The sequence below is a fragment of the Apaloderma vittatum genome, unplaced genomic scaffold (assembly GCF_000703405.1).
Source record: "Apaloderma vittatum isolate BGI_N311 unplaced genomic scaffold, ASM70340v1 scaffold25205, whole genome shotgun sequence".
Classification (NCBI taxonomy): Eukaryota; Metazoa; Chordata; class Aves; order Trogoniformes; family Trogonidae; genus Apaloderma; species Apaloderma vittatum.
Window position 1 is genome coordinate 1 of NW_009719284.1, and position 17,447 is coordinate 17,447.

Below are 17,447 nucleotides of genomic sequence, written 5' to 3' on the forward strand. Positions count from 1 at the left end.
CTTAAATCGGGGTGTGGGCCCCCCTGTGCTGGGTGGCCTGGCTTTCCAGGTGCAGCTGCAGCTCCCGATGGCTCGGGGGGACCCGGCTGTGCCCAACTTTGGACTCGGAGCGTGTATTTCACGTACGTGCTCCGTGAGAATGATGTGCTCAGGCGCTGCCTGCTCCTGCTCATTCTTTCCTGAGATGTGCAGTATGCAAATGCCACTGTTTCTCCTCAAAATTTATTCTGAAATACCTTTTCCTTTTTTTCTTTTCTTTTTTTTTTTTTTTGCATCCTAGGTGGACTTTTCATGAGGAACACCGTTCAGGAGCACAGTGCATTTCGATTTGCTGTGCAGTTATACAACACAAACCAAAATACCACAGAAAAGCCCTTCCATTTGAACTATCATGTAGATCACTTGGACTCTTCCAACAGTTTTTCAGTGACAAATGCTTGTAAGTAAATACATGCTTTTTTAAAAGAAGTATTTGTTATCTGACCTTACATTCAGTTTCTTCCCAGTACGGTGGAGTTCTTGTTCATACAGTATAGTGCAACAAATGTGTACTGACATGAGGTTTAGTAGATTTGCAGCGTTATATGGTTGAATGATACCTTAGGGAAACTTCTCTCACTGCTTCTTTTCAGCCCTTTGGTTTTGTTTTCCAGAAAAACAACCATGTTATTTGTTTATATAGCAGCACTGTGTAGCTGTGATCAGGGGATTGCTGCTTAAGTAACATCTCTTTTCTGTGGTGGCTACAATCTATCCAAGTGAAACAGCATAATTTACAAATTATACCATGTAGGAATAAAACAGAAACAGCTGTTTACAAGTGACCTTGAGGGGACAAACCTAGAGGGGCTTACTTGCCTCTTCTGCCCTGAAATACTGGTTTGTTTTCTTCGAGTGAAAGTCCTATTAAAAGCTGAGGAGACTGTAAACTGACAAATATTGTTAGAGCTGAGGGGAGAGAAGATGGAAACAGAATGCTTAGCGTTGTGAGAAATGGCTCTGCACAAGCTGTGCATACTTATAATTTGAGCCTTTATTAACAGAAGTAAAATAGAACTTTGAGTAGTATTAATTTGGTGTTAAAATGTGAAATCTCTTTCTGAAAGGCCGGTGCGTGTTCTGCATTTGAAAAAGCATTCCTTTACCAATAGTAGCTCCTGAATGTTTGTTTTACTGATGTGTCCAAATCCAGTTTTATACAGTTTTTATTGTAAACCTTTGAAAATTCATGGAGCCTTCTTGCGAGGTAGTTGCATGCGCCTCGCAGTATGCAGAAATATGTCTCTAGGTGATCTAAAGGACCTCTGAATGCAAAGTACCAACTTTGTGTTATGAACAGGATTCCTATTGGTATACTCACAGTATAAGATGTTCAAAGAGGAAGCACTGTACTAAAATAATGAATTCTGGAGGCACAGAAAACCAGTGTATCTTGCTGTAAAGCAGTTCTGTGTTTTGAGTATCTTATATCTTTATTTTTTTGTGTGTTGGGGATAGGATAGTTCTTGTTCTTATTCCTATCCCATGCTGTATAATCAGAAGGCTGAACCAAACAGATGTGTTATTCGTCTAGGATTTCAGGTGTTTTCTGAGAACATTGATGGTTATAAGATATACAATAAGGAAATATTTGGACAAATTTTGGATTGATATTCTAACATATCCCCCATGTGACTGCTTCATGCTAGTGCAGCATTACACTTTTTCAAGGGCTTTGAATTAGGACCTTTAAAACTTTTCCGAGGGGGTTGATTATATAATACCCAATAAAAATATTTGGTAAAGTGGAAAAAAAAGATAAATAAAAGTGTGTCTGCACTTTGCATCTTATTCTACTACAGTTATCCAGCTTCAACGGCTCTTTCAACAAACATCAGACTATTAATCCTTAATCAGTGTAATCCCTTCAAGAGGCTGCATCTCAAACATAGTTTCCTAAATATCAATTATATGAATTTAAACTAAATACATTAAACTGCTTGGATGATTAATTATTAATTGTTTTTCTAAAGTTCTACCAGCACTTTTTTACAGATTCCACCAAGACAAGTGAACCACACACTGGTTCAGAGGCCATCAATGTATTATTTAGTCAGTATGCTTCTCATCTTTCGACATGTAATACTTTTTGTCATTGCTTAGTGAAAGCTGTAGTGATTTTAGTAAAATGAGATCATTTTCCATAGTATAGGGCTGCATGTTCCGACACACATATTCACAGTGTAGTAAAATTGGAAGAACTTAAATCTCTGGAGAAACTGTGGACCAGAGAATACCAACCTACAGTAACCTGTTTAAAAATAGAAGATGTGAAAAAAGAAACAGAAGAAAGAAAATGAAAAGGTGACCTTGTCCATAGCTATGCCAACCATCTGGTAATGCTGTTGGTTGGAAAAGAATATGGTGAATCCTAGTCACCAGTCATGTAAGTTGCAGGAGCTCAAAATTAAAAATAAATAAATAAATAGATGAGCACTTGTTCCTTTTGGATCTGGAAGTGATTGCCTTTGGAAATTAGCGTGCTCCTACATATTGTTGCATTAGGATGAACTGGTAGCTCCTGGCACTACCTGGCTAACACATAAAACATTCTGGCCTAAGTACCCTTAATCACATCCTTGCTTCCCAGTGGAGTGGCAGATAATTTCAGGGTGCCGCCATATCCGTGAAGGAATTCTTTCCACAACATTTTTACTTCTCTCGGAGATGAGCATAGATTGTCTCCAGTGCTGTCACAAAGCCGTTTGATCAATATTTGCAATTGGCAGGGATCCACATGAGAGAAGCCTGCAGTGACTCTGACTGCCTTCGCTGGAGAGGGAGACTGTGACGGACTTTGTGGTGGGATGGGTAAAGAAACAACTGAAGGGAAATTGGAGGAAGTAGCATGTGTAGCTGGAGCCTAGTCCCTGTACTAGTCAGCATCCGTAAAATAACACTTTTCATTCTCCTTTGCTTTGATTTATATGATAGCAGCTGTAGTGAGAATTCATGTGCAGGAACTGAGGGGGACTCTGCTCAGGAAAGACTTAGGTTCTTACTGTACAGCTGCACATCCTGTTTGGTGCAATCTGGTGCATTCCAGAGGCAGGAGGAAAAAAAAAAAATTCTTCTGAAGTATCCTCATGAGCTAGAGATACCTCTGGTAGGGCTGATTTGGCAATATCCCAACATGGTAACAAACTTGTTTAGAAGCAAAAGAAAATTTCTGCCCTAAGCCCCTCCCTCTTATTCCTTTTTCAGTTAAATGATGCATAATCTGATTTATGTATATGTATTCACTCTTCACTGCTAGCACTGAGCCCCTCTCCGTGTGTATAATTTACATGCATGTATACAGTATTCATCTACTCTGTATTTATCTGCTCACCTATTTATTTAGCTGTATGATGTCTTAGCGGAGGTGAAAATTCCAGTGTATTTAAAGGTGAATTGAAGTTTATCAGTTGGCTTGAGGGGAATTTATTACATCTTTTAAAATATGCAGCTTTTTGCCGTTGAGAAGGAAGTTAACTTGACCAGTGAATGAATAAAATCAAGTAAAACATGGCTATTTTCTTCAAAAAAGCTTGTGTAGAGAGTGAGCTGGCTTTCTGGAATAGTATGAATATAACAACACAGATGTATAAATTCATCACTGAAGCGTCTCTCTTCCTTTTCTTATAACCTCTGATGAGGATGTTAGTATCAATGTTGAATTATGCGTACGGTTCTGTAGATCGTATTCCCTAGAAATAACCCGCGTATGTCTTTCTGCTCTGCACTTGTAGTGCACTATGCTAACACGGCTCTAGCCTCTGCAGTGTCAGCTCATTAGCACACAGATCTCATATTCCCTCTCTGCACTGTCATTGCAAAAAAATGCTGTTGTACACCTTTACAGCCAACAAATGTGCACTTGCATCACATACGATTTTCAAGAAATATTCACAAAAGTCAGCTCCACCTTAGATGTAGTCCCCATGGAATTTCTCCAAAGAAAGCATTAGTTTTCATTAAAATCTGTTGATCGTGTAATGATAGTGGTGGGATGTGTTCGGGTGAAAAGGGGCTGTGATTGCAGAATCTGATTAATCTAGAGACAGATTCCCTCTCTCAGCTAAACCTACCCTATCAGCTGCAAATTCTTGTCCTGTTAGTTTTTCTAAGTAATTTCTTATATATCTTCTGAACCCAGAAGGCTTTTTATGTTTTACCAAGAGTTGGTGTGTAGCGTTTTTTCCACAGACGCTCGTTCTTTAAGAGAGCAGAAAATAAAGGGATACAATGACACGCTTACCTTAAGTTGCTAAAATCCTGTAAGGGATTGTATGAACGTTTTCTTGAAGAGTCTGATTTCAGACTTCCTTAGAGAATTTTTCTTTAGCATCCTTGCAGTCTTTGTGTTTAATCTTTAAAATTCAACTTCGCAAATTTTAGTGGAAAAGGTGCCTGTCCGTTCTTGTGAGAATGTTGCAGAAGATGGTAACATAGGGCTAGCAGCAGACATTTTTTCCAATTTAACAGATTACTCCCTTTCCCAAAGCACAGATGTGCCTATATATATATATATATGTGTGTGTGCTGATGTGCATACTCACTTGCAAACATGCACACACACATGCTTTTTCCTTGGGTGCTGCTCAGCATTTCTTTTTGCCACTGGGCAGATAATTTGCTTCCCTTGCATCTGTGTGCTCTTTGGCCAGCTGGCAGAGGACACTGATGCTGAAAGTGGTCAGCTCCCTACTGCCAAAAGCAGAAGCATGTCTTGCTGAAAGCCTTGCCAAGTTTGAGCTGTGGGCTGGTGGTTTTGTGTGAGTAGAGACCACAGGATAGATGGCTCACTCTCCTGGTAAGGAATGCACTGTGATTTTTACCAGCATTCTGTGGTAAAACACCTGGAAATGTGCTTTCTACACAACTCAATTCATTACAGATCCCTGAAAATGCCTTTTATGCTGCAGAACATGCTCACGTATTGTGTGTTACTGCTGTGTGACAAAGAAAACTAGCTGGCTTTAGTTTAGGGTTCAAAGTTTTTGCAGTAAGGGACTAGGTGGAAAGGTGAAGGGTGCACTCTAACTAAGGTTTTTTCCGTTTCATGACATAGCAGATGACTTGTTATTAAGCTGAATGTGATCTCAGTGTTAGTAGAAGGAACCATACCACTTTCAAATATGTTTTAATTATGTCTTACGTGAATTTTAAAATAAGCTGACTCTCCTTTAGCTTCTTCTCTACTGCATACATAGCATTTACATACTGCTTAGATGTTAGGGTTCCACTTAACTCACACCGTAGAGGTGGAAAAAATATATAAATGAACACTTTTTTTGAGAAACTCTGAATTCACCAACTGCATGAAGGATACAGCACTATGAACAGCGTCATTTACTTGTTAAGTTTCAGAAAGAATTTGTGCAGATGCGGAGATGGAATTGTTCACTTCTTTTATGTAATGCTGGGCCCGAAGGACCCGTGAGGCTACTGGCATGGGTTGGAGAGCCACCAATTAACTACACGTTCCAATACAATGTGTAACAGCTGTAGTTCGTCTCTGGGAGGAAATGGAGATGCCATGATGGGAAACAAGCATGTGACAGTAGCTTTTAACAACAACAACAAAAACCCCACAGTTTTGTTGAAGGCTGACTCGGGAGCTTGTCCAAGAGCCACAGAAAACAGTGGGTTTCTTTCCTCTGGGTTCTCTGTGTTCAGTGTCTGGGAGGTGGGAGGCTGTCCTACAGCAAGTGTAGGACTGTTATGCAAGAAGGTGTGAAAAGAGGGAGCTGATGTATCTTTAATGATTCTTTATTGTCATAATCGAGCGATTTAACATTTTTCCATTTGCCGTACATATTTTGTCATTACCAATTTTGGAATGCTAATTTTTATTTAGTTAGGCACCCTTGAAATGTTTTTAACATGTTATTTTTAAAGCTGTGACAGTTTGGTTTCATAGTTCGGTTTCAAACCAAGCCAAACCATATAATTGAAAACTCTTGTTCATTTATGGTGAGGAAGATGTTTATGCTGAATTTGCAGTTGGCATTTAAGATACAGCCTAAGATCAGAACTTTCTATGCTGCTGTAAAGTACAGATCACTGGCAGGCCATGGCCCCCTTTCTGAGGGAGCTCATAAGGCAGCCTTAAACTTTGTACCTCTTGTCCTGAGGTTTGCTATAAAGGGACTTGTACCTCTGCTGGAATAATGTGGAGATCTAAAAATAGAAATATAAAAATGATTGATCTAGATAAAGCCAGTTTCTGTGAAACTGTGTGGTGATCACTGCAGTGAAACAATTTCCAGTTTTCATCCATGGCGATCTCTTTCTGCTAATCATGTATGTGCTGCGTTTCCCACCAGAGGCAGATGCGTGCTTCCGTCCCTTATATTGCCTGCTTTATATTATTGTTGATCCTCAGAATATCAGATGCCCTAGAAATCTCAAAGTTTAAGTCATCCTGGAGCTTTTCATGTGCAGTCATCTGGTGAAGGCTCCGAAGTAGACACTCGTGTTTGACTCCTTGTGGTCATTTCAGTGCGGACACTAGTGACGCTCACATAGCTCCACAGTACGGACTCTGGCCTGAGTGTATCAGGGAGTTTGGAAGTATTTGTATAGCACCAGAAATCCAGAGTTAATTTATCAGCGCCTGGCTATATTGTGAAACATTCAAAGGCAGCGTGTGCCTTTTTAGTTGATCTTGCCAAGATGTAATTATTGGAGATAAACCTCTCATACATATACAGAGCAAGAGAGAAACAGGTGATAAGAGTTCTGTGTAAAGAGGAAGAGTGAACGGAGGACTGAGTTATGTCAGCGAATCCACCTTGCACTTGTTGCTGCATCTCCTCCTCGTGGTGTTTGAGGCACTTGATCTGTGTTACCATCTTAACTGCTTCTAAAACAGCAAGTGGCAACGTGCAGCCCTCACACGTAGGACTGCACAGGAGCCCTTATGCGTGAGGATCAACCTGCAGAGACACTGCACTGCGGGTAACTTGCCCAGGCACTTGCAAAAAGGGTGAATTGCTCACTTAGAATTGGATAATAGCCCAGATGAGCACTTTTCTGCTGAAATGGAGCCACCTGTCTAGTCACTTGCATGTAATTATTGTACTAGACTATTTAGACATATCAGATATGTTGAAAGGTTTTTTTGTTTGCTTTTTCTCCTCAAGAGCCATTTACATCTTTGCTTTCAGACCACTTGTAAGTCATGCAATTGCCTTTGGATGCTTGGTCCTGCCCTTGCATTGGGCTTATATTTGTTGGAGTTTATTCAAATGTGCTATTTGAAATTCTGATCAAGGATTTAAAAAATAAAAAGCTGCACTCACTGTCTTGAATTCTTTTTAATACAGGAACTGCCTTTGAAATGATATGTAGGTATCTGGGAAAGGTATATCCACTCTCTGGAGCATAGTCCATGCATACTCACTTCATTCCATGTCTACTTCATTATTTTCACCCCTCTTTATTCTGAACTGATGTGTGTAATGGTGCTTTCTTGCCATCAGTAGTTTTGTCATATGCAAGCATCAAGCCTTTGGGCCCAGTCTTTATGGCAAAGGAACTGAACCTGGGAAACTGTGGAACCTTCTGGTTGCTCTTGGTGTGATTTGGAGTAAAAAAAATTGTGCTTTTGGTAGAACAGTTTTACTGTCTCTTATACAAGGGCAATACAACTTGCCTGTATCAGACAGGTATTGCAGGGCTGTTTGCAGTGAAAACCTTGGAGGGAGCGCTTTGGCTAGCAGTACCTTTTTAATTTTATTGATCACTTCTTCCACTTCTTTTTCTTAAAAAAAAAAAAAGCCCAAAACAAAAAAAACCACACCAACACCATGAAAAAACAGCCTACACTTAATGCTTCTGAAAAATAAATCGAAATTAGCACTTAGTAATTTGCTATCTTTGCCAGAAGAAGACATGCATTCCCACAGATGGACGTAGGAGAGCATGTGTCGCAGCTGTACAGCAAGCCAATCTATCACTTGACAGAGGAGAAATTTTCAGCTGTTTACCTGAAATAAGCAAAACTGTTGGAAAGAAAGCAAGCTGAATATTGGAAACTTCTTTGTCTTCTGCACACCCTGGATATTTATCAGAAATATGGTCCATATCTCTTCAGCACAGCATGTGCCCATTTCTTGCCTACCTGACCTGCACTCGGACTCCTTATTTGAGTGATGGGAGAAAGAAATGTCGCAGTAAAAGAGGGATTGCCTGTTGATGTCTCCCAGTGAGGTCTGTGGAACATGCTGTATCAGTATCTCACAGCTGCCAGCTTTTCCACGAGATGTATGGCAGCGCGTTTCAGGGCTTGGTGCCTTCTGTGATTTCTTCGTCTGATTTCTGTTTTGGAGATCTTGGTCTGAGATAGGTGCTGCAGCCCACTTAGTGAATGTGGATCAGGTCCTGCCAGTCATAGAGTTGCTGCATCATGACACACATCTGCATTGGTCTTTATACCCTGCTGTGTGTGCTAAATCCCTTAAAACTTCGGTGTTTGTCATCATTATCGTTGTTGTTTATGGTTTTCTTCGGAGGTGGAGGTGCAGGGGCAGAGATGGCTTGGGGAGAAACTGCAATTGATAGTTTTTTTCAGGTCATGAACTTCCCATAGTTCATAGTTTCTGTAGTTCTCTCTACAAGAGAACATGGCAAGACATTGTTTTTCACTGTTACAGGGGTTTTATCTTCTTAGGCTTTGTCACTTGTGTCACCAGGTTTGGATTCTAATGAAGTCTGATAGTCAGAAAACTCAAGTTCATGTGCATTCTTTTTTCCCAGCAGTTAGATGAGAGCTAATTAGTAAAATTGATTTGCAAAGGACTGACCCAGGGTCTAACCCTGCATTGAATTGAAACTGTTAGGAGGATTATAAATTAACTGGTAAGTTTAATGTAGTTGACCATCTTTCTCCAAAGTGTTTGTGCATCATCAGGTAGCTCCTCCAAAGTGGCTTCGCTACCATTGTGGGGTATCTCAGAAGGAGCTGGACCTAAGGAAATGCTGAATGAGCAAGCAGTCAGCACAATATCTGCTACCCTACTTGGAAATTCCTTTTTAAAACTGCTTTTTCTGCCTATTTACTTATAACTTCTTGATCAATATAAAATAATAATAAAGAAGAAAAAGGCATGTGGTTGTCCTGTGCCAGCTAATCCTATTTCTTTCCTATTTCAGCCATGTCAGCAGACTGATTCTTATGACTAATGGTAATTTTCATGTATTTATATTGAATGCCTCAGCCAGCTCAGACTGAGTTCCTTCATAAAATCATTATCCACTGCTATTCTGTGCATCCCAGAAACAGATTGTGTATCCCAGAACATCATGCTGCATGACTTCAAAAACACATATGATGGGAGCCATGTAACTTGCTAATCTTTCATTTCAAGTGTAGTTCCAAAAAGGTTTTAAAGGTTATATTGGGATCAACCAGAAGACTAGAAAATTAAAAGCCTTTTTAATAGTTTAATGCTTTTAAAAAAAGACTTGACTTCAGTTGAAGCCAAATATTTTGTTTTGAAAATGATAATTTCTGTGTCTTGTACATTTCTTTTCTTAACCGAAACAATTTCATGAAGTGTGTCCAAGTTAGTAAGATGTTTCTGCAGATGTGAATCCACTTTTTTCAGTGTAAAAGCACCTGCTCCATCCGATTTTTATAGTGACACAGAGATGATGAGAAAAAAAAAAAGCATGTGTTTTGAAAGAAGCTGTCTTCCTTTTTCAGGGTATATAGTTCAAGATGCTTGTGTTGGATTTTGGGGATAGACAATTTTTGTCAGCTGAAGTATGCATAGCATGTCTTTCCACACCATCTATAGGCAATTTGCTTTATTACCTGGAGAGGCGATGAGATATACTCGAAATTGATCAAAATTAGACCAGTCAACCCTCCTGAAGTTTTCCACTGGTCCAGTTTAGCACTCCAGGTGCAGAAGTTGCCTTGGTTAAAGCATGAATCAGTATAGCTTTACTACATGTGTAGTAAATGTAGTGATGGTTTCTGCAGCTGCAACGTCCTGTTTCAAAACTGTGCGTTCATATGCATCAGCTGTGCCCTACTGACCGTGGTTTTGTGCTATATAACACACAAAGAAATTGCAGGCAGGGGTACTTGTGCGTATCTGCAGTGACCAGTGGGAAAAAATGTTTTAGTGCTTTATTTTTCTACCCTGACAGAAAGAAAAGGAAAAAAAAAAGCCTCTTTGTATCCCATTAGATAAATAGGGGCAGCCAAGATATATAATGGAATCTTCCTTTGGTCTGATTTACAGCAAGGGTAAATTTGTGAGAGTTTGAAGGAGTGAAGCCAGTAAAGGGTGAAAATGTTTTATCCCTCATAGGGTATTCCTGGATTTAAGCCTCTGGATAAGGGAGGGATGTGAGTGCAGGCCAGCCAATAGATTCTTCGAGGGAGACTCGGAGCTTCTTAACCAGTAGTGCGTCTTCTTCCAAGGCTACTTGGGTTGTCCAGGCTCTTGACTTCAACAACTAACTGAATACACCCTTGTGTAGTGTTGCACGTATTTCTTCTTGGAACTCTGGGAAATTTAACAAGATGTTCACATTCAGCAGTAATAAGTGTCCCTTTATAAATGATGCCGAGTATCTCAGAAGTATCTGTAATAGACTGTGTAGAGCAGAATCTGCCAAGGAAAGATTGTGGTTTTCAGTTGAAACAAAACAGTGTAAATCAAATAGTCTCCAGTGGAAAGTGCTGACCTTGCTTTTAGCAGGAGTCACACCATCTCTACTTCCATATTTTCCTTTTCCTTTTTTTACTTTCCCTCTGTATATATGTTTTTGTAGCTCTGAACTTTTCACTACTTCTCTCTCTCTCTCGCTCTCTCTCTCTGCATCAGTTTATGGATTTTGCAATTCTTATATGACTAGAGGCTGTGTGTCATCAAGGACCATAGATTCTTCTGTGAAATTTAACTCATTGTGTTTTGAGGGTGCTTGCATGAGTAGTGATTGAAAACATGGCGCTATTTTCTGAGCCGCTCTAGAGTTAATTCAAGAAGATACCTCTGGCAAGACAGAGTCTCTTGGCTAGGGCATAAATCTAACATTTTAACCTTTTTTCATCTGTAAAAAAACCCTGTTGTTTTTCATGTATAGTGAGCCTACTGTGGGTAGTGATGCTGCTAACTCCTGCATCCTGGTCAGGTTCCAGCTTGGATCATTATCAACATAAATCAGTTATTCTCCTGGAAGCTTTATTCAGATAAATTATCTGCACTTCCTGTCTTAAATTCTTATTGTGTTGTTCTGCAGTGCGAGCCCCTGTTTCACATGAGATGCGTTTGAGATTTGAGGCAATCTCTGCATGCACTGGAGGATACAATTTGATATTAAAGTGTATTTTCCTTGCGGGTTTTTCTGAAAAGATTCTATGCTTCCTTGGTAATGTCTGGAGATTCCCTGTGTTAATAAGAATTGTTTTGTTAATTGGTTCCAGAATCTGCTGCTCTAGAATAGTCTACCTTAATCAGGGTCTTTACATGAATTTTAAAATGGCATCTTTCTGGAGAGAATTGCAAGTAGGATTAACGTGATTCCTCCTTTCTACTACGTGTTCTCTAAAAATGCTTGTATCAGCAGTATCAGTACTTCGTGTATGTGCTGCATTGAATTCAATCTATTGCAACATTCTCTGTAAGGGGATTAAAATCTTCTTGGAAATAACTTAATCAAAATTGATTATTAATTGTGTTTTCAGGAAGCCTGGGTGAAGCTATGTGTGAAATATGAATCTATCATTTCAGTTTCTCAGAAATTCAGCTGCGTAATTCAGCGCATGCGGAGCGTTATTTGCAAAAAGTATCGGCAAGATCCAAAGACAGGAGACCTCCTCCCGCAAAGTGGGTGTGGGAAGGGCAGTAGCAGTTTGAGGTTCTCCCCTGCTACCCTGCCTGCCTCATTCCTGGATGAAAGGTGCTACAGAAGTGTAAAGCATTAAGATCAAACGTCCTGGATAATCAGGACTGTGACTTTGTTCTGCCTGACAGAGGAGGGCCTCCAGTTCAGCCACCGCTGCCTGCCTCCTGCGCTGAGCCTGCCGGCGAAAGGGTCAATTAGTGCCGGCTCCAGGAGTGCAGCTCCCTCGCAAAGGCCTGCGTGCACTTAGAACTGTTCATTTAAGCTCTCATTATAGACTTTAGGTTAATAGCAGTGTACACTGCTAGCTAATAATTTACCTGAAACTGAGAGTCTTTATTTTACCAGTTTAGCCGTCCTCCTGCCCAGTTTGTCTGGGGTGGGTTTTTTGTGACTGAGTGTATCGTGTTGTGCCGTGATGATTGCAGTCCAAGTGTGTAGATTTACTGCCAGTTCAGAGTAAAAAGCAGTAACTTTAAAATACTGATGATCAAAGAAATAAAGATCTGCAGCTTGATAAATTCACCCATTCGTAAAAGCTGACTTTTCTCTATGAATGTCCCGCGGACAATTTTGCTGTAACAGTACCGTCAAGGCTTTCATTTTAAAACGGCCACTGACTGTTTGCAAAGGCAACTCCCACAGTACAGCCTGTCTCATTTCTCAGAGGTGTAAAGGCACCAATTGGCTTGTGACCTTCCCCTGTTTGTCCACTGGAAAGCGAGTGTTCTCTCTCTGAAGAAGTTGGTGCCATTAATCTTTGCACCGTCGACCCTTATGCTAGAAACATCCATGGAAATGCTCTCTTGGTGAGTCTGGGTGTGCTGATTATCTTTCATATTATGCTAGCAGTAAGCTTGTAAATTGGATAATGCTACAACTTGAAGATTATTTTAATTGGCAGGATATAAATTTTCCAAGCAACAGGCTTTAAGACTGATGGAGCAATGTGACTTTTTACCCTGACGTCTCGCAGCGGTTTGGTTACCTGGATGTAAGCACATATGCTGTTGCCTCCTGCTCAGTAGTCTGTTCGGAGAGCTTGGGCATTTCTGCGGAACTCATCTAAGGGAGTTTCTTTGGAGCATCATGCTCCTTGTGAAGGAGCTGAGGTGACGACTTTGGCTCCTGTTCATGGTATCTGCAAGGAAAAAAATGCTGCAGTCCAGTGGTGTATTGAGCTCTCTGCAGTGATGTCTCATGGCAGCACAAATCCTGCCTTGAAAGCAGATGAGTGCCAACCTCTAGGTGCTCGGGAGGACTGAGCATTGCTGTGTTTCCCCTAGTGCACATACCAGGCATCTTGTGGTTCCTAACCAGTGAACTAAGGCAGAAAACCTAGTAATAATTCCCACTGGTTAGGAGATTTTGTGAGAGGAGGTCTGTTCAGAGCCTTGGGGCTGGTGACCCACTGATGTGCAGGCATGCAGGCTGGGCGGCAGTGGTGTTGCTGTGCCAGCCCCCAGCCCAGCAAGGCTGCCAGCGAGGGAGAGTCGCTTCCACCGCAGCAATCAGATCTTTTTTTGCTTCAGGGCTTCAGAAGTTTTCTTTGGGATCTGTACTCGACGGAGATTTTTTTTTTTCCGTTTAGTTAGCTGTCTTTATTCCTTTTCCTCTGTTCTCTGTTCTGTCCTTGCTTTGATAGATAGGAGTAGATAGACTGTAATTAAAAGAAAAAGAGCTGTTTCACTTCCCAGAGACAGCAAAGAGGCCTGTGAATGGCGCCTTCTGTTCCCCGTCTGCCTGGGTTCACCTCGCACCCACCAGCCTCAGCGCTAGGCTCATTCACGTGGACCTGTTAGGTTTGTTTTGCTCTCAAATTCTGAGTGTGGGGTAAGTTTCACACTGAAGTGGTTAAAAATCCCAAACTTGCTCACGTTTCCTCAGAAGTGACATGAGTTATTCCCAGGAGAGGTTTACTCAGATCACTGGAGCTTTCTCTGAATCCAATCTGACTTTTGAGGTGGTTACAAATCCTTGAGATCGTGTGAGTTTCCTGCAGAGCAGGAACTGCTCTAACACTGGAGCTTTCGGTGAAGCATGTATGTAAATAAAGTATATGGGTGAATTAAAACCCAGCAGTATAATTTTTCTGCATTTCTTTAGTTTCTTGAATCCTGCCATGCTTTCCGCACTGATATGAAGCTTCTGTAGCCTCGCAGTGATGAGCCCCCTAAAACAAATGGCTGAGATTAGTATTATTTATGGATTACCACAGAGATCATTCATTCCTCTCAAGCTGTTTATTTTTGGGCAGCTCAGTGAAACTGATGAAATTGCCAGTTGTCTGAAATGCTGCTGCCAGTTGTTTGAATGAACGGTATTGATTATAGTTACAGGACTATTCATCTCATACTGGCACGCATACAATACATGCATTATAAAAATGTTGTCTCTGTTGACAGCTGGCTTATGAAATGATACACTGAATTATTCGTCCTTATAGGCAGTGTATACATAGACTTTTCTTAATCCTAATTCAAAAGTAGTAAAAGTTACTTGAAGGAGTACAGAATGGAATGCCAGACACTGAAGACTATTGTAATACCTTTGTTAGAAACAACGAGTTAACAAATCTATACTGAAATGAGCTGACAGGATGAAACCTCAATGGGTGCTTACTGGTCAAAACAATCTTTTGCTGTGGAGATGGAGAAAAAAATATTTTGTTAAATGAGTATTGGATTACTTAGATGATTCAGGTATAAAAGGGGCCATTTAAATCTATTCTATTAGCACGGTTTTGTTTTAAAATCAAAGAAAACCTTGAGACATGCCCAGTTTGCAGTGCATAGGGGAGCATTCTGGCTTCATATCAGAAAGATGAAGGTATTTGCTTTTTTTTTTTTATTTTAAAAAGCACAGTGATGGAGCGATTGTGTTTGTCTGCACTTGCCCTCAGAAGTTTTCTGTCCTTTGTTCTGTCACTTAATGGTGTGTATCCCAGTTGCCTGGGTTGCTCCTTCACGTTGCCTTTTCTGTGGGATTCAGTGGAGAGGAGCTCAGCAGATGGCCCTTTGGCTGCAGCTTTTGCCCTGGAACAATCTGGTGCTCTAGCTCAAAATTGGTTAGAGCAAACCCCAGAAGTTGAAATAAAACCCACAATTGCATTTTAGAAGATGTGATCTTTCACTGATGCGTTGCTGTATGTTCGAACCATTCATATTTTGAAATCTGTGATGGTTAAATGTAGATTAGCTAGATTTTTAAGTGCTATGCTTGAAAATGTCCATTGTCTTGCTCTGTAGTCATAAGTGATCAAAAACGGATTCAAGTGCTCAGAGAATTACCGTTTAAATTTTACCAGTGCTTACTTGTTTGTGTCTGAAATAACACCGTTGTCTCCAGTAGTGGCCCTGAGTTCAGACTTTCCCCACACTTATGTGAGCTTATGGGTACGTGGAACAGAACTTCAGCCACACAGTGGTGACAGATGTAACTGTAGAATGCTTGGAAGTGGTTTTAACATATATTTGTAAATGTAGCAAATTTGTTAAATAGCTGCATTTAAGGTTTCATAAAAAATGTATGTCCAGATCACAGCTGGAGTAGATTGACTTAGGATGCCTGATGTAAGTGGATGGAAGCAGATTTGTTTCACCGTGATTTTTAAAATGGTATTTAACAGTTCTTTTGGCAGTGCACTGGATAGTAATCTTCACAAGTTTATGTACTGTTCTGTTGCCAAAGGATCATTCTCGTCTTCAGCTTTTTTCCTCTATGGTAGCTTTCAAATGGAATGTTTTTTATCAAAACTTCAATTTGCTGTGGCATAAACTGTCAATTTCCTGAATAGGAAGGTGGTTTTTTTTGTTCTTTCTTCCTTTTTCTTCATAGTCTAATATTTTCCCTTACCAATAAGTAATACCTTTGTAACGATGAAAAAACTTGAGCATCTTGCCATTGGTTTTTCAGATCCTAGCAAGTCCCTGTTTATCTGTCTGCTTCCTTCTGCTCAACACTTCTGCTTTTATTCCTTTATATCACTCTCTGCAATTAAGCTTGTAATGAAGGTTATAATACAACCACACTAACTGATGATGTATTATTTTAAAATTCTTTCTTTAAAAATTTAATCTCCTGTTATGAGACAGGATACTTTTATGCTTTTCCTCTATAAAAGTGGACGAGTTAGCAGAATAAATATCCTACACATTTATGGGAGAATAGACACCCCCACGCCTGTGCTGTCAGCCCAGAGAGGGATGGATTCTGTTCAGAAGTTGTGCCAGGCAGTGGTTGGCAAGGTACAGGCAGACAAATAAAACACTGGCTACAATACTTGGCAAAATTTAGGGATCTCTTCAGCTGTGAGTGGCTCTGCTTGATTGTCACCAAAGACTCCTGCGCTGAAATGATTCATTGGAGCAGCACAAGCTGGACAGTTGTGGTGGCTGAATTTGCTCCTGCTGCTCATGAACCAGAAATACTGTAAATGCAAACAGTAAGTGCTCCCCTTATCTTTAAGTAAAGCATGGATGCAAGTGTAACTACTCATCTGCAGCATTATGTTACTTGGGAGTTGAAAACCAGGCATTTTTGCTTGGTACGTATTCTCAATACCTCTGCTTTTCTGGCTTTCTTGGCAGAAAGGACAACTTGAGGGTAAGGAAGTGTACAGTGGTGAATTTCTCTTTTTTATTTTTTTTTATTTTGTTTTCCTCTAATTATGGAAAACTGTGATATTTTCTACTATTCACTTTGGAGTAAAGAGGAAAATTTCCTGGGAATCCTCAAGGAGAGGTGGCCTTCCCTAAACAGTGGTTTCTCCTTCTGTGGAGCTGCAATATAAATAATTATGTCCTGCTTGTGTTTTAAAGATACAAGATCAGTTATGATAATAAGAATTACATGTGATGGTTATCTGGATTCTTAAGAAAACAATGGCAGAGGAGGAAATAGGGAAGAGCAATATTGTTGTTTGAGAGCATGCTTGTATTCTGTACACTTCTCCATGAAGACACTAACACCTTGTTGGAGAACTCTGAAGTTGAAATTGGACACTCTAATGTCCAAACTTGTCTTTCAACGGTCTGCTCAGCAGTATAAAATGCTGAGTGAATATCCTAATTCAGGCCCCTACTTCGTTCTTCATTAGGACCAATATCCATTGCAAGAGGGAGTGTGCTGGTGTGTGGTGTCCACCATGATCTTCCATTAGATGTCAGTCAAATCTCTGCTTCTGGATGTTTTTTTTGTTTCTCAAGAGAGTGAGAACATGTGGGCTTGCTCAGCAGATAACTGGTTAATGTTCAGATCTAGGTAATCGCATGCCCCAGTTCTTCACCTGAAAATCTGTCCAGGTTCATCTATGCATCTTTTCTACTCTGAGGCAACAATTTAACTCTTTTTTTTTTTTAACATGGAAATCCTGATTATGTTGTTTTAAAGAAAGAGCACACCTAAATCAAAGCCGCTCAAGGTTGATTTTCCTTATTTTTTAAAATAATTTTTTTGTGTGTGGTTTTTCCCCAGATCAAATTTGACTTTATTCGTTTCCACTACAGTTGCATCGTGGACTAAATGCACGTCTCCTGTTTGGGCAGACGACATCTGCTTAT

General features: G+C 40.3%; 1 protein-coding gene across 1 annotated transcript in view; it reads left to right on the forward strand.

Annotated features, from left to right (window-relative positions):
• Positions 1-276: 276 nt before the first annotated feature.
• The window catches only part of LOC104274837 (glutamate receptor 3-like), a gene marked incomplete at both ends in the record, with an annotated part of 67,651 nt that continues 50,480 nt past the window's right edge, over positions 277-17,447 (forward strand). Inside the window, one exon of the mRNA XM_009870575.1 lies at positions 277-439. Coding sequence (XP_009868877.1) covers positions 277-439 — 163 coding nt within the window. The remainder of the gene's footprint in view (positions 440-17,447) is intronic.